General features: G+C 45.1%; 1 protein-coding gene across 4 annotated transcripts in view; it reads right to left on the minus strand.

Annotated features, from left to right (window-relative positions):
- Positions 1–23472, minus strand: part of PDE8B (phosphodiesterase 8B) — a 264201-nt gene that overhangs the window by 93321 nt on the left and 147408 nt on the right. For all 4 annotated transcript variants that reach the window (XM_045074484.1, XM_045074483.1, XM_045074482.1 and 1 more), the window contains exons 3-7: positions 21173–21363; positions 17798–17857; positions 15222–15279; positions 9129–9217; positions 2465–2543 (exon numbers count right to left, since the gene is read on the minus strand). In XM_045074484.1, coding sequence (XP_044930419.1) covers positions 2465–2543; positions 9129–9217; positions 15222–15279; positions 17798–17857; positions 21173–21363 — 477 coding nt within the window. The remainder of the gene's footprint in view (positions 1–2464; positions 2544–9128; positions 9218–15221; positions 15280–17797; positions 17858–21172; positions 21364–23472) is intronic.

The raw sequence follows: 23472 nt of genomic DNA on the forward strand, positions 1-23472 counted from the left end.
TTCTTGCAAACCATTATCAGTCACTCCTGCGCTCCATTACAAGGACCGCAGTAAGAACCCAGGTGATGTGGGGTCTCTTGGGGAGCTAGTCCCTTGAGAACAAAGCTTCTACTGACACCATGAAATCCAGAATCTGGAGGGGTTCGAGGTTGCTCTGGAGCCTTAGCAGGTGGCCTTGTAGGAGTGACAGAAGAGAAGGGGTGGTGACATTGTCTTCACTGACTTCCCATCACCTACCTGTGGTGGGCACCACCTTTCTGGGGCTGGGCCGCATGGCCTCTCACCTCTGGGCCTCAGCCCACATGCTCTCTCTACTTACAATACCCTTGCCCACCTCCATGCCCTGCCAAGTCTGCTCTGTCCCTCCCTCCTCTAGCAAGCCATCCTTGACCCCTGCCTAGTCCGAGCTGGTACCACTCCTACAGGCTCCTAGTCTCTCCTTTGTAGGCTGCCAGTGACTTCTCACGCTCAGTCCCAATTTTTGTTTATTATCTCTCTCCCCGATTAGACACAAAATTCTTCGAGGGCAAGGCTACTTTGGATTTATCCCTGGAGACTCAGGACTGTTTAGTAAATACGTGACGTAAGTACCGTTTTCCTTGTTGGCTGAATTCTCATACATTTTCCTGCGTGTTTATTCTGTCTACCTTCACTCTTAAGTTGAAGATATGGATAGAAGTCATGGCCTTTTGCTCGTGCTAGGGTTACTGTAACCTTGGAACGCAGCCAGTACTCTAGGACGTGGACTCTGGAGCCAACAGGCTCAAGTTCAAATCCCAGCTCTGCCATTTACCCGCTCCATGACTATGGGCAAGTTACTTGTCTTCTCTGGCTTTCAGTTTCCTCCTCCGTAAAATGGCTGCAACAGTAGTGCCTGGTTCATAAAATGGCTTTAAGAACTAAATAAGAATGTCTAAAGTGCTGAGTACTGTGCCTGGCCTATGGCAAGCTTCGTGTAAATGTCATGAATAGTTGAGATGAAGGGATGAGTAGGTAAATATTGTTCCTGAAGGTACTACCCCCTAGTGTCTGAAACATAGTCACACAGAGGTACACACTCTTTGGTGGCCATGCCTCAAGAAGGGCCCCGGTACGAAGCAAGAACATATGTGAGATATCCTGGCCACGAGGACTCCTCTTGAAATCCGTAACACAGCTGTCATTTTACTTCCCCCTTAAACATAACATCCTCTATTCAACTTCTTTCTCCTTGCTTTTGAGTTTTAAAAGCAGATCACCAGCAGCTTTTAAAGGGGTAGTCCCTTCCTTCCTGTTCATGGTAAAGTGGGGGGAGGGGATGACGGCAGCACAGCACCACAGCATCCCCACCCCTCACCCCAGAGACCAAAGGTTCAGAACCACTTAGAATGCTCACTATAGAAGAACGGACTGGAATTGAGCGTTCTGGTCTGGATGTAAGTGAGGGGAATGGGAAATGTGTACTCGGTCAGTAGCAAACATGTCTGGTTTCCTCTGTGGTGCAGGGTGCAGACCTGTGTGTGTGCAGGCAGGCAGTGACAAGAAGCAACACGAGGAAGTTTCTAGACTCACTTCACCAAATAGCCAGAAAACGTCTATAGACAGACCAGGAACCAGGAAGGAAGGCTCTGCAGTCAGAAAGACATGGCTACATATTTTGGTTCCAATATTTACTACTGGGGCTTTTCTTGAGTAAATTCCTTGACCTTGCTGGCCTCAGTTTCCCCATCTGTATTATGGAGCACTCTTTCACAGTCAGTGAAGGGAAAGGAGGTAATGGTATGGACCTGTTTATGAGGGGGCCTAGGCAGGGTAGCCTGCTGATGGTTGGGCCTGAGAACAGGGTTTGTCTGTGTGCAGTGGGGGCTCTGTCGTGGGGCACCGTGTCTGGTTTCTACTGATGACCCCAAGTGTACCAAGCGTAAACTCAGTGCCATTGTGTGAGCCAACCGCAGGCAGGCTGGTACTACTGATGGTCAAGTCTACATTTCAGAATACTGTTGAAGTGTAAAGGTCTTACCTCCCAACAAACAGAACAAGAGGACTTTACTTCAAAAAAGCTTTGTGTACTATACACATTTCCTTCAGAAGGTAACTTGACCATACAAGATAGCTCTATAATTATGAAACCAACTGTAGGCAAATAAATGAGGACTGTTGAAATATTTCATCCCCACAGGCATTCATCATTTACTCTGTAATTCTGACTTACTTCTGTCATGTAAATGCTGTCTTTACAAACGGTCAAAGAATTTCACCTGTCTTGGTCAAAGAAATCACAGGTTCTAATCTAACTCGTTGTTTATTCTCGTTGGATATCTAGTTCTGAAACTAAACCCATCAGTTTTCTTCATATACTTTGATGTCCTTTTCTCCAAAGATAATATATAAAAATGTAAGACTTATGGCAAGGTCCCTGGAAAAAGGATGGCTCAAACTTGAGAGTTTCTATTTTCACATCTCCAGGTAAAAAGTGTCTCCGTACCTGAATCACATGGTCATCACTTGTAATTTCTATGGCTTCATGACAGTGGTCTAAGGCTGTAAACACTGAATTACAGGCCCTGAAATTGCAGAAGACGGACGTTAGTGCAGCCATAAAACCAATTGCATTTATGTGTTAATTTATCAAAGTAAACAGTTGTCCACAATTCATTAAAACCATGCCCTTTTGGAAGGAAAATAAATGCCCTAGCCTTTCAAACTCGACGAGTTAATTTGAATAAACAATAGTATCCATTTCTGTGACTAGGACACCAAGGACTATAATCCAGCCAACTCTTCACGGATTATGGAATGAGCTACCTATGTGCCAAATGAAACCTTAACACTGACACGAGAAAACTCAGCTGCAGGAGACCCTCTTCTAAGTCTCCTGAGTCTATGTCAGTGCTCTTCTGTGTCATTGCTAGTGTGGCCAGGGAGAAGTCAAGACTCCAGCAATGAGGAGAACTCAATTAAGCCCAAACTGAATCTCAGGTATTCTGTCTGCCCTTCTGCAACAGACTGCAGGGACATTTTTTTTCCTCCTTACTTTCATCGTCTCTAATAAACAAGCCTTTATATGGTACTTTGCCTTCAGCCACAGCCCCTGGCATGATGGAAGGCAGATCTGGCAGAATTCCCCTGGCCTGGTTACTCTACTCATACAGCCTTCCAGGTAGGCACTTGCCTTGGTGACCTTTCTTGTCCAAGGAGAATATTCGAAATCATTTCAGCTTCTCAGTTTCTTGGTTAGAATTTTAAGGACCTTCTAACCTAGTGCAACTCCAAATACAGCAAGTTATTTACTACCTAACACAGAAAGTATGTAGCTAGTTACTACAGCTTTGCTATTTGTACTGGCTATTTAAAGAATCCCAGGGAGGGCTTTCTTACTCATTACAAAAAAAAAAAAAAAAAGGCAGATTTACTTCATTGATTTTGCTCCTTATAAAACAGACTCTTAAGAGGTTAGTAATTTTTTCCACTCATAGAGGCAGCTACCTTAGCCATCGTTTTAAACTATTGACAAGGGACAGGGCAGAAAAAACAGTCAAGTCTGATTCTGTATTTTGCCAGTTATGGGAATTTTGTATCCTTGCTGGTCCCTAGCTTTCTCTTCTACAAAATGAGAATAACACCCATTTTATAGGTTGCAGTAAAAAAAAATCAAAACAGTTTATGGGAGGCATTTCTCAAAGTGCTTTGAATAATGTAAGAATTCAGCAGGGGCGCCTGGGTGGCTCAGATGGTAAAGTGTCTGCCTTTGGCTCATGTTGTGGTCTCCAGGTCCCGAGACTGAGCCCCACCTCAGGCTCCCTGCTCACTGGGGAGTCTGCTTGTCCCTCTCACTCTGCCTCTCCCCATCCCTCTCTCAACTTAATAAATAAAATCTTTTTAAAAAAAAAGAATTCAGCATATAATCCTTAGTATTATATTTATAAGTTCCCACGACAGTATGTCCTTAACTCTCTAACTCTTTCAAAGGCTAGTGCTGAGAAGAAAAATGAATCATAACCTATCCTCTCTCATGAGTATCCCTGAAATATCTAACCGAAAACCATATTCAATATTAGCAAGGTAATCTGGATGGTGAGTAAAAGATTTTATTCCATTGAAGAGTACGGGTCCCATGGCTGCAGAGATGAAGAGACCGGTGTGAGCCGCTAGGTAAGTAACCACGATGGGGTAGGCAGAGAAGATACGCCCAACTCCTCAGAGATTCTTGACAGATGCAGTACATTTCTTTATTTCAATGGCACCAGTCTAATTTGGACCGTGGACTGTCTTAATGCCCTTGTTGCATTTGTAAATGAGATCATTTAAACAGAGGAAAAAAAAGAATAAAAGAAGATTTTCAAATTATTACCAAAGCCCCGACTACACTGCCTTTCACGAAGAGACAAGCAAGAGCTAGTGTCGTCAGTAGTATTTTCCAGGCAGGTGGCTCCCGAACCCTGCCCGGCAGCACAAGAGAGGGTATCCCATCCTCCAGGAGTCCCGTGTGGAAGAGCACACCATGTGTGGATTAACCCTTCCATTTGAGAGCTGGATAACTGAGCTGTAACTTACTTTATCAAGTGACAAATTCCTCTCCTGCCCATTTTCTGAAAGTGCCTGTCCGTCTTACCTAAACCTTTAAACAGGTACCTCAGCCTGCTGCTGTTTTTATAACTCGAGAGCTGCTTGTATGGAAGACCTCGGCTCCCACTGCCAAAATTTATCTATGAAATATTCCTTGTGTGATGATCCACAAAGCATAAAACGCTTGGTGTAACACCCAGTGGAACAAGGCAAATTCGTACCAATGGTCGAGGGAGAACGTGAGTGGAGCCAGTAGGCTGTTTTCTCCCAGGGACAGGCTGGATGGCACTGTTCAGACCCAGGCTTTAAAACTAATTTGGTTGATGGTTCTATTTAAATAAACCTGCAGCAAAGTGAGGTAATCTATTTAAATCATATTCCTAGAGTTTGAAAATTTAATTGCTTTATTAATTATTGATAGTCTTCATGCAGAAGATCCTTAGCGGTACTCATTTTCTGTTCTCGGGAACCATGTAACTGTGCCTCAGATTGAGTTTTATATCTTTCAGGTTAAGAAGTTGGAAAACTGGAAACAACACAAGGGGAGGGTAAACTCGACGTGGAAACCCATGGAGGGCAAGCCATGGAACCAGGATCCCTCACCTTCGTAAGGGCCCCTGAAGGTCCTGATGCACACAGCAAGTATCAGAGGGGCCCTGGTGTGACATCTACAAAGAACATCACGGTATGATGGGGTGCGGGGGTTCTCAGACCGAATAGGAGGGTGCCTGGACCACCCCCCAGCCCCCCAACACTGCCACTGACATCCTGGGTAGCAGTGATCATGTCCAGAGTCTCCCTGGCTCTCAGTGTTTTCCCCTGTCCACTGGGGCGGGGATGGTCGGGTTGTGTTATCTCCTGTACCACCCCCATCCCCCTGCCAAGGATACTCTAGCATCTGCTCACCACACACATATACCAGCCAAGCCTGCCTGCAACAAGGTAGGCCTGCCGTGCTGGCTTCAGGGAAACTTAAACCTGAACCGCAATCCACAGGCCAGCAGGGTCCAGGAGGGGCAGGAAGAGCGAAGCAGCAATGGCCAGCGGCTCACAGACTTGTTCCTGGTCAGCAGCAACCCTGGCAGCGAAGCCACAGGGACCAGTGACTTGAAGGCTTCACAGCTGGACTCTATTCCTGGAGCAAAGGGCCGGTCACCAGGGTCTATGCCAGGATATGGCCCTCTAGAAACATCTATGGATACTGAGAAGTATAGCATTCCGTGGACTATAAAGTTCTGTCCCTCAGACACTCAGGCTCTTGCTGAAATGGAGGGCTGCTACAGTCCTAAGATCGGGAGTAAACTAAACCTGACGATTTGAGTCCAAGTCCTGGCTAACAAATATCAGACCAATAAAATATAATAGCTCGTACCATGTCAGTATGAACCGATCAGTTTAAATTCCCGCTAAGGAGCTAAATCTTATCTGCACTTTAGATAGCAGCTCTTTTCATCATAAAGACATAGAAACATTGATAGAAGTAAGTGGTCATCATTTACCCCATCTTTCCCCAGTCCCCATGACTTGTCCTGTTTAATACAGGAATTCCTCAAGCATGCAGACACAGGATTTATTTCTTCTCTTCAGAAGTTATTCTTTATCACAGAATTTCAAAATTAAGTATCTGTTTGATCACATGATCCTTCTTTTGTCTTGGTGAAACTTCATTACCACAAACCAAGACCCGGACAAAAGTTTCTACCTTCAACATTTGACATCTTCCGTGCAGTACAGCCTGCCCTTGCAGAATGCTAGTAATGTCACGTATTTAGCTGCAGCTGGGGGAGGAATTGCAAAGAAAACTATTATATAATTAGACTATAATTATTCTGGCATTGTGTAATAAAGAGCCCCATTTTCCCCAATGGCAGTAAGTGACAGAGCGGACTCCCTGACTCTGAGGCGCAGGTGGGTTCTTTCGAGGTCCTAGAAAGAGCTGGGGAGGTCACAGAATGGGTCATCACACCCTGACTGCAGGGCCCAGATATAGGGTATGCAGGAGAAGTGAAACAGGCACACATACCCTTCTCCAAAAGAGGGAAGGAAGTTAGAGATGCTTGAGGCAGAACCATGCGAAGCATAAGGGAAGAAACTGACCATTTGGTCCTTCTCTGGCCTTCTGTGAAGGACTCTGGCTCTCCTTTCCCCACCACAGGGGCTGCTGTCATGCTGGAGGCTCAGGACTGGGGAGAGAGGCCCCTGACCAGCCAAACTTAAGCTGCTGTGGAAAGGGATCCGCACATGGGGCAAATCCAGTCTCCTAGCATCACGGCCCGCTGGGGTCAAGTCCACCAACCAACTTCACATTTATTTCTAGTACTAACATGAACCTTTTCGTTACGACCCCCACAACGGGACCAACCCCTCCAGCTCCAGTCCGGGAGGACTGAGAAGTTAGAGAATCTACTTAGCGCTATGTACTTAGGACCTAGACAAGTTCTGAATCTGAGGAGACCTTCCAAAGCGTTCAGTGCCCTGGCTCAAAGCAAATCTCATGAGCACAGTGACATGAAGCCCTTTAACCCTTGTGCTGGCTGAAGGTTTGTTTCAAATTACTAGACCCTGCCTTTTACCCTGCTGTGAACAAGGCACCTTCAGACTTCCTACCCAAGCCACCACATGGAATGTTGCTCGAAGAACTCAAAACGCAGTTACTTAAAATCCAATGGAGGGGGGTGCTGGGTGGTTCAGTGGGTTAAAGCCTCTGCCTTCTGCTCAGGTCATGATCCCAGGGTCCTGGGATCAAGCCCCGCATCGGGCTCCCTGTTGAGCTTCCCTCCTCTCTCTGCCTGCCTCTCTGCCTACTTGTGATCTCTGCCTGTCAAATAAATAAATAAAATCTTTAAAAAAAAAAAATCCAATGAGGGAATTAACTACCAGAGCGGTAGGGGGACAGCTGTTCATTTCTGTTGTAGAAATACACAGCTGAAGAATTAAAACAAAATGAAACCCCTCTTATTCTATTTTGAAAACCTCTAAAAGCAGTCTTTCTATCCTCAGTGAAAAATAATAGACCCCCAAAGGAATAAAAACAATGTACAATAAGCATCAGAAATTGTTTGAAGAAAAGGCAATGAGTTTTCTCAATTTTATGAAGCCCCCTGAAGCTGAGAACAAGGATACAAAGAAACCAAGGGCTTTAAGCTTAACTTTTATATTTAAAAATCCTTAGCAACATTCCTCACTATAGATGGTTAAAATACCCAAATTTCCACTAGTTTGATTTTTTAACCATTTATAGTGAGGAATATTGCTTTAAAAAAAGTGATTGCTTATCTCCATACTGGTTTTTTGTTTTTGTTTTTTAAGATTTTATTTGAGAGAGTGAGAAAGAGAGAGCACGAGCAAGGGAGTGGGGGCAGATGGCAAAAGAGAAGCAGACTCCCCACCAAGCAGGTAGCCCAAAGCAGGGCTTGATCCCAGCACCCTGAGATCATGATCTCAGCAGAAGGCAGACACTTAACTAACTGCCTGAAAAACCCAGGCATCCCTCCCAACACTATTTCTTAAAGTTCTTTGTCCACCAAGAAGTTACTTCTCTAATCAGGGTAAAAACCACAAGAAAAACCTGCGTTTGTGGGTTTCTGTCAATCCATTTTACTTCCAAGGATATCAGAAAGAAATTAAGTTTATAAATGGTTTCGTCTTCTTTGAACGCAAATTAAGTAATCAAGGGAAGTCTCATCATTACACTGAGGTGTAATCTTATTTTTCACTGAGCCTGAAACTATCATGACCTCTGTGTTGGCCAGAGGGATAAGCCATGCCGAGGACTTTCTGGCACCCACCAGCCTGGAGGGGCTATAGGACAGCAGAGCCCCTCACTGCCACCTTCCCCCACCCCGGGGTTACAGATTGGTAAGAGCCTTCTCTCTGCCCTTCTCTCGACTCAAGGCGGGTAGGTTGAAGAGATCAGGGTCTGAGAATGTGGTAGAATGCGGAGCTTGTGCAAAACCAGCCATGAGCTGGGGCCCTCATATCCCAAGACGTCCCAGAAGCAGAATATCCTACCAGCAGCTAAACACCTACATGAGCCCATCTCAGAAGTGAGCATCATGAAAAGCCTGTTTTTAAAGCACTATATGCCTGTAAAGAGACTTAAGATTTCTTGAACATATTTCCTTGTATACTGGAGTCACAAACAGATCCCATGAAATGGCCATCGTGGTTACATAACAATTATTATGAATAGCCTAATAATTATACCCATTGGTTTGCCCCTATTCCTCACAACCCACACAGGCATTTATAAATGTTAAAGTAGTAAATAGAAATGAATCCTCAAAGGCTACTCTTAATCCCAATTTAAGTATATGAAAATTACATAGTACTTTTCCTCGAGTCTAATTTTAAAACTGTTGTAAATAGTGGAAAATATTGCCCAAACAAGAAATGCTTTCTCATTTATTTCATTTAAGCAAAGGGCTCCCCGTGTAGAATCTGCCATTTACCAGCTACCAACACCTTTTTCGCAGTTTCAAAAATCCCTGGGATTTCGCCAGGAACCTGTGAACAGCAGCCTCGTGGCGAAAGCTTCCGCACACCACTATTGCCCTCGGGTCCCTTCTTACTTTGTTACATACCGTAATTTGAACTGTGAACGAACTTCCCCGTGTTCTATTTGAACCAGTTCATTATAGCAAGCAATTATGCTGTTATTCTCCATAAATCTCTGAAAAGAAAACAAAGATAACATGTAAGACATACAATTACTTCTGAAAGAGTCAGAGGAGCTTAGTTTTCCCTACCCTAGGTAACTCTTACATAAGACAACTTGACAAGTTGAAATGAGTTGAGATAATTTAAAAAAAAAAAAAAGAATAGTCAAACTGTTTGAAATGCTTGTTTAAATGTATGAGAAACAATAGACCAGATTATACTGTATGCAAAGGTGGGGAAAAACTTCGTTATGAATATGCACAGGAAAATAAACACACACGGGCACTACCTCCCCAACCTTGTGAATTACTGGAACACCTGTGCTTCAGTTGTGCTAAGAGAAGTCTCCTGAAAGCATGTTCAGTGTATGCCACAGTATGAAGAACCCTGTGCAAGGGAAGAGACCCTTCTTTGCTTACTTCCTCATCTTCTGACTGCCCAAAGCACCTCTCGTCTCTCTCTCTCTCTCTCTCACACACACACACACTCTGCCATGCGTGGCTTCTCCCTTGGGGAATAAATACCTCTGGTCTCCCACTATTCCAGGGGGAAGTTGGTAAGCGGTATGCAAAGCGGGGAAGCCATGAACACACAGAGAAGAGAAATATTTTCTCTTTTTATTGTAGAGCAAAGCTAAACACAGTTAAGGTTCAGGCTGAACTTCTGGATGGGTGAAGAGTATGTAAGAGCCTGCAGCCAAGCTGTGAGCATAACTGTTAGTGGATGCTTTTTAAGTTACTAAAAAGGATCTGTGATAAAAATAAGTTTCAAAATGTTGGAATCAACACAGTTGGGCAGGTTTCTTTTTTTAAGACACCAACTTCAGTAGTTAACTTTTGTTGTCTGTTTTTAATTACAGAAGTTAAACATGTTTATTTAAGATATAGAAACGCAGGGGTGCCTAGGTGGCTCAGTCGGTTAAGTGTCTGCCCTCGGCTCACGTCAGGATCTCAAGGCCCTGAGACCAAACCCTGAGTCAGGCTCCCAGGTCAGTGGGGAGTCTGTTTTGCCCTTGCCCCTGCCACACTCATTCCCAGTCTCAAATAAATACGGGAGATCTTAAAAAAAAAAAAAAAAGGGAGAGAGAGACAGATGCATCAATTCAGAAAAACCCCAAGAAAAAAGCCCCCAAGTCACCGACAAGGTCAAAAGCTAGAGCTATCATCACATTTGGTTTATTTTTCTTTTCTTAGGTTCCAAAACCTATATGTACATATATGTGTAATACATTAATTATAGGAAGCAAAATCAGTATATAAAGTCTGTATATAAAATTATACTATATTTTCACTTCCATTTTTAATTACTAACTTAGATTTTATTGACCCCCCCCCCCAGAGTTTGGAGTTCAATAACACCCTGTACCATCTTAACTTTGTCATAATCAGGAGCTCTGGCAAGCTCGTTAGTTATTTTGAGCCTGTTTCCTCCTCTGCAAAAATATTAAATCTCTCAAGTGTAGATGAGGATTAAGCAAATCCCCTCAAATGGAGCGTGACCAGCGATCCGTCTTAGCGCTCCACTCTGCTCCAGAGGAAGCCTCCCCAGGGAGAAGCGGTGTCCAACCTACGTAGCCTTGTTAGGCCTGGCTCATTGTTATCTCCTAGTAAGTACTCCATGAGCACCTGGTGAGGAAGTGTCATGCCCATGGAAAAAGGGGCACACCAAGGTTCACAGTGATGCCACTGCGATCATCCTTTGCTATGTAAGAAACTGGTTTGTGAAAGGCTCACGGTGGACTGAGCCCCGTGTGGTTGGCCGCTTACACACAGCTACTAAAGCTTCGAGGTGAGCTGCTGTGGTGTATCAGATGGCACAATTGGTTTCTGGATCGCCATTCAGGGAGCCCCCAGGCTGACGCAGTGGACAATCGGCTAGCAACAAAGAGCTTAGATTCAGCAGATGATTTAATAAAATCAAAACAAACCAGAGATGAGAAACAACCTCAAAGAAGGCAAGAATAGCGGGCATATTTGGAAGGGTGCTTGGGGGAGAAAGCTGCCAAAGACAAGATTTTACCCAAAAAAGGAGACTAGCCACTTGGAGAGCAGCTTTAGCAGATTCTGAGCCACAGTAACTCGGGAGAGGAGGGCCCAGCAGGTGCAGTGCACTTCTCACAGAAGAGCTCAAGCTCTCTGGGGGCACCCTGACCTAGCTGGCCAATGGCCTTGATCAGACCCAGTGCTAAAAATTACCGAGCAGTCCCTGACAGGTACCATTTTTCATGCTCCCACAAAGGGTGTTGCCCAACTGGCTGTCTGCAAAAAAGCAGCACCATATCCTGACAAAGGTAAATGAAACCTGCTAGAGCCGCCATTACAAGAGGTGACTGACAGGTTCCATAGAAATAAGAAGGAAACAGTGGACTTTTCCTCCTCAATTTGTTTAGTGGCATTTGTACCCAAAGAGGGCCAGGGGTCTCTCCTGGTAGTAAATGTGTCATCTCAGACCTCCAGCCAAGACACAATATCTACACCAGTCAGAGAGGTAGGATCAATGAACTAAAAGCCAAATTCCAGAAGGACAATTAACAGCACCCACATGCCTCCTCGTTGACAGAACCTAGATGGTGTCAGGAGAAGGAGGAAACCCCTGCACCCTCATACACCCAAGATTCTGCCTCACAGGTGAAGAACAATGATGGGATGGGGGTCAACATTTAACCTAAAATTTAACCTAGGAAACCAGTGAATTTTACATTATTTCTCAGAAAATGAGTAAGAGAGTCAGTCTCAGCCACATAGCTTGGCAATTTTTCTTTTGCAATTCTCCATTCCAAAACTCAGAAGCACTGTCTTAGGCCTTTTCATTAAGGCACAGCACCTAGCAACAGCATTCAGAACCAAATGCCAGCCCTTGAGATGGACAAAGGAGATGGACAAAACTATCTGGAGAGTAAGCAACTCTGCTAAGAAGAAACATTTCTCTTACGCACGTGAACCACGATGCTACCTTTAATATTTTATCTAGCACTGCTACTTCAACACTGAAGTATACCAAAGCACAAAACTACCACGTTACACAAGCGTTCCAGCTGCTCTGTAGTCTAGGACAAGGATTTTTTTTTTTTTTTTTAATCCAGGATAGCAACATAGCATTTTGTATTTGGATTCAATGTATTTGGGGATCCTCTGGTCTCATGGATTGAGATGTCCATTTCTCTCCCCAGGTTCAGAAGTTTTCAGCCACTATTGCTTTAAATATACTTTCTTTCCTTCCTTTTCTTCTTCTGGAATACCTATAATGAGAATATTATAGGTATTTTTTTCCCATTGTGTCCCATAATCACGACAGGCTTTCTTCACTCTTCCTCATTCTTTTTGTCTTTTTATTCCTCTATAATGGGGTAATTTCCAAAGTGCTATCCTCCAGGTCATGGATTCTTTCTTCTGTGTAGTCTAGTCTACTTTGAAACCCTCTACTGAATTCTTTTGTTCTTGTGATTTTCAATTCTAGGATTTTTTTGGTTTGGTTTTTTGTTTGTTTGTTTGTTTTTGCTGGCTGCTATTTGTCAGACTTCTCATTTTGTTCATGCAACTGTTTTCCTAAGTGGTATGTTTTCTTGCAGTTTTAGTCAACTTCCTTCAGAGGATTATTCTGACTTCTTTGACAATTTATAGATCTCCATTTCTTCCAAGTCAGTTATTGGAGCCTTATCAGTTTCCTACAATGTTGTCATATCGACCCGATTTTTCATGATCCTCGATTCTTCGTGTTGTTATCTGTGCATCTGAGTACCTGGCTCATCTTGTAGACTTCATAGGTTTTCTCTGGCAGACACAACACTTCATCAGTCAGCTCAGTTTGGGTTTCTGAGTGAAATTTCTGCTAATGACCCTGGGTAGGTGGAACATACTATTATGGTCTCTTTCAGGGCAAGGCCAGTGTTCAGACTCTCAGGAGTGGGGAGGGGTATGTGCTCCTGGCTGAGAACAGCTGTAAAGGACTGCCAACTTAATTCCCCACCCAAGTGAAGCTTGGACAGGTTTTACGGTTGACTCAAGTTTCCAGTCAGACTTACTTCTGGGGACTATATTCTTTAGTGGATGATGCTAGGAACAAGCCTTCCAGCCCTAGAGGGCAACAGGATGGGAACCAAGGCCTGCATAGCTCATTTTTTAGCGACCAAATTAGGCCAGAGTGTGCACTATATTTCCTGGTCAGGTGGCCAGAACTGGTCACCCCAGTTATGCACTGTACTCCCTGTCCAAGCACCATGGTACGTAGAGTTGCCGAGTAGACTATGCACCTTCCTGGCAGGCTCTGGTTCGGTTCCCTGATTGGACAGGCTAAAGGCTGGTGTCAGTGATAAGTGGGGCTATGAATGACTTTTCCTGCCTCAGCACAGCAGGAGAAGCATCTCTAAACCTAGTAGAACTCTTTGTCTTAACTCAAGCAGGCCTGCTTGCCAAGTTCCCAGACTGAATGGGGCCACTAGCTTTGTTACACAAAGGCTCATTTCTGCTGGCCTGCCTCTCTGCTAACTGCTGCTGGACCACAAGGCTGCCAGGAGTCATCCCTAGCCATTTGGGGCAGAAGGGGCTGGAAGACACTCTGCAGAGCCAGTGTGGCTAGGTCTCTCCTTGCCCTGCCTGGGCAAGAAGGGGAGGGGTCACTCCAGGCTACTCTCCATTCTCTAAACAGGCTCTGCAGGTTGGGAGACGCTGGGAGCTACCCTCAGCCTTGGCTATAAATTAATCCCTCTGCCTGTGCCAAGTATGTAGCACAGGAACACTTCAGGCTGGATATGGCCTTGACTCTGAGGACCATCAGCTCTGCATGCCCCACTCTCCGCTCGAGAGCCACTGGGCTGTATTGCTTCCAGGAGCTGTTGCTAGCCCTGCCAGTCAGATAGGGCCTGAAGACACACTCCACAGCAGCTGGGGCTGGATTCCATTCCTTGCCTGGGCAAACCAGGAATAGAGCCAGCAAAACTCCTCAGCTGAGGATCCCAATCAGCTAGATCTGTACCCTGCAGAGCTCCCTGGTCAGGTACGCCTATGATGGGTTTCTGCAGATGAGCAAAACAGCTGCATGGGGTGACTACTTGGGCCCCACAGGTACGAACTTGGTCTGCCAAGTCCCACCCCCTTCACAGTCAGGGGTCAGATTCCCAGTGGTTGACCCATGCACACTCCCCTGCTATCCCTATGGCAAGCAGAGCAAGTCAGAGCAGGGGCTCCCACAAAGCAACCCAGAGTGCTGGGGTGGGGGAGGTCATCATCACCACGGAGGTCTCTTTCCCCTAGACCAGACAGGGAGGGGGCGGGGAGGCCGTGTGGTCAGTGCGGAATGACTTCCCTCACCCTGCTAACACAGTCTGCCAGGTATCTGTGAGGCAGGGCTGGGCATGCGTGAGCCTCACCTCCACGTGCAAGGATGCTCTCAGCAGCCTCTGGCACTTCTACGGTTGTGCTCGTGAGGAGTGAAACCAGGAACTACCATATGTCTGTCTTGGTGACATCACCCCTGGAGTCCTCCATCTTAAGCTTCCTATTGAACGCCAGTGTTACTCCCATAGTTGTCACTCACAGACCTTGCCTTTGCTGATGTTTATTGTTTAAATCAGGAGTCCACAGAGGCAAATGCCAACATGGGCCTGTCCTTGGGGTATAAGCTCTGGTGAGACCTTGGCCAACAGACTCCTGGGTGCCAACTGGGTGGACTTAACTGTATCTAACATCTACAGACGTATAATGAATCTCCTTCATGGGACTCATTTAAGTGAGGTGACTTTGGGACTTCAGAATTTTGACCTGGTGTGGGAAGATGTGTTTTGAGGTCATTACATTCCTGTAACTAGGACGCATGAAGTTATGAAGGAAAAAGCCTGACTAGCGGTTGCTTGTGCCCATCCTGTGAGAGAACAGTTACTTCCTTCCCCTCACAGTCCTGGAGCTCTACTGTCTTAGAGCTTCTGTGTGGCTCTATGGCTGCGGTGTTACACGACGGTCATGAGGGGCAGTGGGGAGCATCCGTACCACGGAGAGATGCTGAGTCACCTCCTCCATACATACCCTGTTGAAGCCTGCATGCAGGAGAGGGAGGACTGAGGCCTCTTCTCGGTCACCCGATCTGCAGCAAAGCAGAAAATGCAGTCACTCAGTAGATACAAACCAGGGTTCCTCACACTGAAACATGGAGAGAGAGCAATGAGGCAAGCATAGCATTCGCTCTAACAGTGGCTTCCTGACCAGCGTGTGCCCACGGGATGCACCTGCCTTCCTGGACCCATGTTTGCCTTCCAGATGCAGAAAGAACACGGACAGTCGAGAAAACTAGCAGTGTGCCTGAAAGCATCACCACAGGTACACAAGAGTGGCCATCCCCAAAGCTGGGCTGCCCCTGAAAGTTGCAACAAATGGATGGGACAAGGTAGGTGCCGTGCTCATCCCAGACACCACGGTCCTTTATGCGGTCCCCAAACCCTCTGGAAGCACAACTGCCAACCCAAGCCCTGGTTGGGTCCAACTCCCGATGTGAAGAAGACAGCTGACACTACAGACTACAGCACCCCATAGCCCAGTGCAAAAGAAGTGTCATCAGTAATGCCACACTGGAAGGGGAAAAGAGAAAAAACCCTGATGATGGTTCCTCATTTCATGGGAAGGTTTCCTGCACTGAGCCTATAGCTGGGTCTCAGAATCTCATTTGGGTACAAGGTCTGCTCCTCATGAAGACAGGCTGCATTTCTGCTTCCATCATTTTGAGAGAGAAAGAGTGTCCCTAAAAGAGCCAGCAGGTTAACATGGAGTATGTACTTTGGAAAACAGAGAAGGAAAAGGGAATACAAGATACTGGGTGGAAGAGCGGGTGGAGAACAGAAAGGACAATCCTGAGGCTTGTTTGTGGCTTTCCCCACAGCTTATGCCTTCCCTCCAGGGAAGAGTAGTCCTTCTTGCTTTTCTGCCCAGGAACTCCAGATTCTACCTTCTTCGACTGATAAATGAGGAGGGGCACAAAGAGAGTCCGAAGGTGTTAATAACACTCTATTTCATAAGCTGGGCTGCACAAACTCAGCATTCGTTTTATTATTTTTCTGTGATCTATGCAAAATATTTTATGTTAAAAATAGGAGGAAACGGGTGGAAAATAACAAGCCATAGCAAGGCCTTATCTGTCAAGGATTTGTAAGCATTTCTGCTACATGACTATAGTAGTTAAAAAAAAAAAAATTGGGTTTCTCTTTTGGGTCTGTGGTATGAGCCAGTCTTGGGGAATATGACACATGGCCAGGTGTACTCCTGGAATCCATGCGCAAGACTTGGACACCCTAGTAACACCTCATGGGAGGTGAGGAAGGCTAAATACACACTCACTCATTCCCCTTGAGACCTCATATCCCATCAGGATACAGAACCAATGGGAACAATTTCTTTCCTTTTCCTTGGCCCAGCAAGAGCCCATGGTAGGAATCAAGTGAAGCGACACAGCTCTTAAAAATACACTCAAGGTGGGGGCGCCTGGGTGGCTCAGTGGGCTAAAGCCTCTGCCTTCGGCTCAGTCATGATCCCAGGGTCCTGGGATCGAGTCCCGCATCGGGCTCTCTGCTCAGCAGGGTGCCTGCTTCCTCTGCCTGCTTCTCTCTCTGCCTGCCTCTCTGCCTACTTGTGCGCTCTGCCTGTCAAATAAATAAATAAAATCTTAAAAAAAAAAACTACACTCAAGGAATAATAGGTAAGGAAGAGTGTTTGGTTGGGGTAAAACTTTGAAGCCACGACTTCCTCCTGTACCAATATGGCTTTGGAACGAAGTTATTTCAAATCTCCCTGGGGCCAGGCTTGCCCGGGGGAGACCTCAACTCTCCTGCCTCTGTTGCTGGCTTGTCACACAATCTCTGCCAGCTCCCACAATGGGGCCAAGTCCAGGAGGGTCCTAGGCCCTCATCAAAGGCCTTCTTCTCTCTGAAGCAAAGGATGGCCACTAAAACAAATACAACAATTTGATACTGCAAGGATTCCAACGACTGTAGCTTGTACCAACAACTTTTTTTTTCCTTTTAGGTCTCTCATTTTAAGGGGTGGCCATTTCAGGCGACAGATCAGCAGAGCTGCTGCTCATTCCACCACCTCGTACCTACAGCCCAATCCCCCTTCTGCTGCCTTCCAGCATGGGCACACATCCTACTGTCCTGCTTCTAGACACAGAACAATCCTGACCCCAACTATACAATCCTTTCCTCCCAGTGTATTTAGTGCTTCTTTGTGCTCATGCTGTCTTTTTTTTTCTTCTTTGTGAAAAACAAGCAGCCTCCCACTTCTTTTCTTCAAAGAAAAAAGGTGAGCGGGAACAAGTTCTCCCTAGACATCGCCCTCAGATCTTCTCTTCATTTCTAGCACGTAACGAGCACCCATTTTTTTCCCCCTCATGTGTTCCAGTCTGGGTTAAGAGAAGTCAGGTACAACTGACAGAAACCTAAATATATCCAGATCCTTGCAACACAAAAAACAGCCCTGCAAAGGGAGATCTGAAGTTGGTGGTTGTGGGGCCAAGGGCATGCCCACTGCTCGGCGGGCTCAAAGGCTGGATTCTATCAGACACATGTTTCAGAATGAACAGTACCACTGCCAGCTGGGGATGGAGGGGAGCTTACGCTTGTGAAACCACCGCAAGGATCACCGTGTGCTCAGAAGGATTTGTGGCCCGGATCGACCTGCAACGAGAAGGTTCCAAGTCAAACCAGGTGATCTGGGCTTTGTTACACCAAACGAATGCAGAACTTCACATGGAAAAAAATGGCACAAAACCCCATCTTCCTCTCAAGAGAAAGTCTGAAAACCCACGAAGACAACGAAGAAAGATGCCCTTGAAGATTAGGACAATCTCTTTGTTTTTCCTTAAAAAAAAAGAAAAAAAAGTGTGGGTTTTTTTGTTTTGTTTTGTTTTTTTAAACGCCTGGGCAGTTGTCCAATGGGTCAGATCTGCCAATTTTCCACTTCAAAAACTGGCAAATTCCACTTAAATTCCATGTTTTCTGACTGAAATTCCATTCCTCAAAGAAACTGGCAGTCCCACAGTTCTCCAGTTATCAGTTTGTACTTAGGGAGCTAACTGCATTGCCTTTTTTTTCTCCCTTTAAAACAGCAGAGAGCTTAGAAAGATGACCTTATAATAAAAATTAAAATACTTGCTGGCAGCTGGACCAACCAATTCAGGTTGAAATCTGAAGGAGATACAAGGAGCTGCCTCATTTGTCTTGGTCATACTGCTGTTTGTGCTGAAACGCCTTCAACAAGCGGGTCATGAACTAGGGCTGGGCCACGCAGCTTTGCAGCCACAGTCCCTGGTGACCCCCGAGATACCACAACCACCTGTGGGTCGCTCATTCCCTAGGAATTTAGCAGGATCAGAACGAGTAAGGATCTAGAATTTGGAGGTCCACGGGTCTCCTTACAACATGCACTGTTGTGTGCTGTGGCTCCGATTCTAGGTTGTCCCTATCCCGGACTCATGAACTACATGAACTGTTCACAAAGGGCCACATACTTGAGTCTTAGTACAAACATGCATGCTTGTGGTGACACATTTCCTCAGTCTGGACTCTGAGATCCCTGGGAAGAGAACCATCCTTTCCAAGAACAGAAGGCTCAAAGCAGCTCCTTTGTAACTTATGAAACAACGTGGATTTGTTGCTCTTGCCTAGCTATTGGCATTTCAGCTCTCCCCCGCTTCAACATGTTTGTACTACTGCTCAACTAGAAAAAAATAGCTTGCATTGCTTCATTTCCTTCAACTCTCACATTTCCTGACCTTTTTCAGAAAAGGTACTTTCCCGATTTCCTATTCCTTGAGACCTCACTCTATGTGGGTGGAAGGCTCAGGAAAGCGACCAGCTCTCGTCTTCCTGGGAAGCAAAGCCTCTGCTGGAAAATAAATGGCATCTGAGCAAAATCCTGAAGTTCAAGACCTTAATTCACTGTGGGACAGTAAGAGTTAAGTCAAGACCCCCTTTTCAGGCTAGCATGGACTACTTCCTATCCAGCCACCCCACAGCACAGGTCTTGGTAAGGCCAACATGCCCTTTTTCTACCTAAGGGCCTACTGAATTCTCAGCAGAAATAGCAGCTACCACCTAATGAAAAAAATGCATCAAGTCGGAGGCTTGCCCTACTCTCTAGGGAAATACTAAGCACTTCTCAGCCTTGTGCAGCCTCTTCCACCCCACTGAGAGGTCAAGGCTACACTGCTAGGCTGTGTTCTAAGGGGTGGGTCTCAAGAGGCTCAAACACTTATTATGAATGTAATGGGGCTGGAGCCCATGCTCCCTTACTTCTTTCGGAACTGGCTTCCATGTTTGGGGTTGCTTCCTGAAGCTTATCTCTTCTTTCTTATTCCTCCAAAGGAACTGGGATGGTCAGGGAGACCCAGAGCTCTTCCTGATTGAGAGGACGAAGGGGGACTGCCATTGGTGGGCAGAAATCCAAGGAAGCATGTCAAGCTAAGGTCCAGGCTTGCTCAAAAATCCAGGGATCTCGGACCGTGGAGGACAGTAACGAATGTCCATCTGCCAGGAGTGTGTCCCTTACTTGTCTTAGGGGGACGTGTACCGACAGCCACACATTCAGGAATCTGGCTGCCCGGAATATAAGCAGTCAGTAAACACACCCCCAGATATACAATCTAGCTTCTGACCTATGCAGATCCCCCACTGTTTTTCTGTGCAGCTAAGACAGAAGTACATTAGATTAAAAAAAGAACCCTAAATTTCTTTATATTCAAGGAAGATTGTAAAGCTTAGCTGCTAAATTTTGCCTTTACCCAAATAAAAAGCATTTTTTTTTTTTACACCTGAATCTTGTCTTTAATCATTCCATGCATGCACAAAGGACTGTAGTGCTTCTATACAAAATCACTTAAGGAAATTAAGTCAAGATCAAGAAAAATTAGATCTAGTTATAAAGGACGAATTCTATCCTGTAGCTCATCTAAAAAGAAAAAATATTTCTTTTTTTTCCTTATTATCTCTTACTAAATATTTCTTAGTATTTCTTAATACTTAAGAAAATACTTAAGTACTATCCAAATATTTTATGATACATTTATTCATATATAAAATAATTTCCAAAGAAAATCTCTCTGTGCACAACAGTAAGATTATCTGAGGCCAGTAAGACATTTTAAAATAGGTTCTTTAAGAAAAATTCTTCTTTGAGACACTGAGGAGGATCAAAGAATACAAGGCAAGGCCTCTGATGAAAAATGTCTCTTAATCCAATCATTTCTTGTCAGGATGCCAAAGGATCTAAGAAGCCACTTCCTTACCTTTCATTTCACTTACTAAGATTCAAGAAAATTCTAACTCCATATGTAATTGGAGTCTGTGCTGGTCTAGCATTTAATTAGTGACCTCTTGCTGTCTAGCTTCAAAGCATTCCACTTCTGCTCAGTGGATCAGTTCATCCACAGCAAACTTTTAGGACTGCATTTATTTATGAACCGGCATGTCTTTCCCCCCGGAATGCGAGTGTTTCTGCAAACAAGTGGGGAGTTTGGAACCCTGCGAGATTTTCTGCTGCTGTAGGATCTACCCATCTGTGTCAGGCAGGGAGAAATGTATATTTCACACATTTCCCATGTTCATTTGGGGACGGAATAATTAAGATATCTGGTTTAAATCCAAACCCTATCCGCATCATAAAAACTGTGTGAATTTTAATGTCTCTTGCGTGTGTGTGTGTGTGTGTGTGTGCATGAAACAGGAGCAATACTTGGGGGAAAAAAAACACCTTGACATTTTCAGAGTTACCCAGCTTGCACCTCTCAATTCCCTGGAACTCAAACATGGAAAAACAGAAACGGTGAGATAAGGAGGAGCTCTAGCTTTCATCACAGAAATCTGCATAGACTGCTTAGAAACATCAACACGCATTCTAGAAATACTGGGATGGAACTAAAGCCGTCTCTGAGGGACGGTCATTTTAAGCTATTACGTGAACGTGTAACAAGCATGTTCCATTAGGGAAGGTACCTGCACACCGCTTCCGCGTCAAAGTTTCGCGTCTGTCTGTGATCTATTACGATAATTTCATGATGTTTATCTAGAAAGCATTCAAGGGCTGACTCTGGAGTCCGTGCAATATTGCATCTATAGCCAGCTCTGTCACAGGCCCACCAGAATCCATCACTCTGACTATCTTCCTTTGCAAAGATCAGCAAAACCTGAAATACACACAAAAAAAGCATCTTACAAGCAATGATCATCCTTACAGATTGTTTTTGACACAAGCCTACAGTATACTGGTTAAAAATGTGGTGTCCAGAGAGGAAAGACCTGGGTTCAAATCCCAGCTTTTCCAACTGGTTCCAGTGTGTCTTTGCACAAGGTCTTTCCTCCCTTTGGGCTATTGGGTCTCCACCGTCAGAGGCACCACACTAGCTATCTCGGAGACCTACATGAGCATGGAGTGGGTGCTCAGTTGTTCGGGGACAGGGGGCCTGGTACTCATTTTTAATTTCCCAGTTGGCTTTGTTGTTAAATATATTAAGCGGTGATATTAACAGGATAATTAACACAGCTGGGACTATGGTTCCCACATACATGTTTGTTGCCAAACACATACACTGTTGGCCTCTCAGTACCTAGAGGCCAACTCTCTGACCTTAGCAATTAAATCCCTTTAAAGAAACAGGAAAGCGAAGGATCTCAAAGGAACTTCATAAACTTTATCTAATACCCATGCTGGAATCTGGAAAGAATGACCGTGCAAAGAGAAGCTGATGGAGCTAAACTGAGGAAAACTGGTCTCTTCTTGCCTCAATGAGAAGTGCAGCCCCACTAGAAAGAAGGTGCCCAACTTCACCCTGGTCGCCCTCACCAACCCCTGGGCTCCAATGCCTGATTCTCTTGCAGAAAGCCAGACACAGCCTTACCACCACCTGAACTGGTTCATTTATTTGCTTGATCATGGTCTAACTTCTCCACTAGAATGGAGCTTCAGGACCACAAGGAACTGCCTATGTTCCTGCTCTCCCCCACCCACCCACCCCCACTCCTGAGCTCAGCATCAAGCTGCCACTTAGTAGCTGCTCAGTAAATATATGGTGAGGTAAAGATTAACTACTTGTAGAGTTTCCTGCAAAACACAAGGGTTTTACTATTACTGCAAGCCAGAGGTCAAATAAATGTACTTAATTATCCCAAGAAGTGGATAAAACATTGAATATTCTTCAGTGTCCACTCCTGGTTTCAAGAATTAGCAACAGAAGGGGTTTTTCCCCCCTCAACAAGAAAAACCTTTAAACCAAAAACCAGTATCATTTAAAAAAAAATAGATTTCATTTATTTGTCAGAAAGAAAGAGCAAGAAAGAGAAAGAGATCATAAGCAGGGAAGAGGAGCAGAGGGGGAGGGAGAAGCAGGCTCCCCAAGCACAATGTGGGGCTCCATCCCAGGACTCTGGGATCATAACCTGAGCCGAAGGCAGTCACTTGAACGACCGAGCCACCCAGGCGTCCCAACCAGTATCATTCTTGATGATGAAATACAGAGCATTTCACTTAAATTCAGAAAGACAAACTGTCCAACCATCACATTTTTAAAATATTTTATTAATTCCAAATTGGCAATATACTGAAAAACAGACACAAAAGTCTAATAAGCCTAATGCACCCATCTCCTAGCTTCAGCAATAACCAACGCTGGGCCAATCTGGCTTCATTTCTATCCCTGCCCACTTTTCGACTCTAGAGTTAGTTTTCAGCAAAGCCTTCATATCCCATCCTTTCAACCATATGAATCTACTGAAGATAAAGATTGTTGAGGGGCGCCTGGGGTGGCTCAGTCAGTTAAGCATCTGCCTTCTGCCCAGGTCATGATCCTGTGGACCCTAGGATTGAGCCCCATATCCGGCTCCCTGCTCAGTGGGGAGTCTGCTTCTCTCTCTCCCTCTGCCCCTGCTGCTCCCCCTGCCTTATTCTCTCTCTGACAAAACCACAACACCATTTCATACCTAAAACCTCCCCAACAGCTCAACATCAAAATCTGAATGTATCATGAATGTCATTTGCTTTATATTTGTTTAAATCATTTCCTATTTTCCCAAATGCCCACATTTCCAGGAGAGGGTTTTTCAACAGGATTTTGCCATTTTCTTCTCATGGCTTGAAATCACAACCGTTGTAACGCACAAGGCAGCCATACTTACTAAGAGCCCACCCTCGTCTACCACTCCTCAGTCCAGAGTGCTTCTACGAGTTTGTGACCACAGAGCTAACTTCTAGGAAGGAATGGGAGTGGCCCTTCCAAGAGAATTGAAGGGCATTGCCTTAG

The sequence above is a fragment of the Mustela putorius genome, unplaced genomic scaffold (assembly GCF_011764305.1).
Source record: "Mustela putorius furo isolate JIRA1106 unplaced genomic scaffold, ASM1176430v1.1 tig00537350_pilon_pilon_pilon, whole genome shotgun sequence".
In the NCBI taxonomy this organism is placed as follows: Eukaryota; Metazoa; Chordata; class Mammalia; order Carnivora; family Mustelidae; genus Mustela; species Mustela putorius.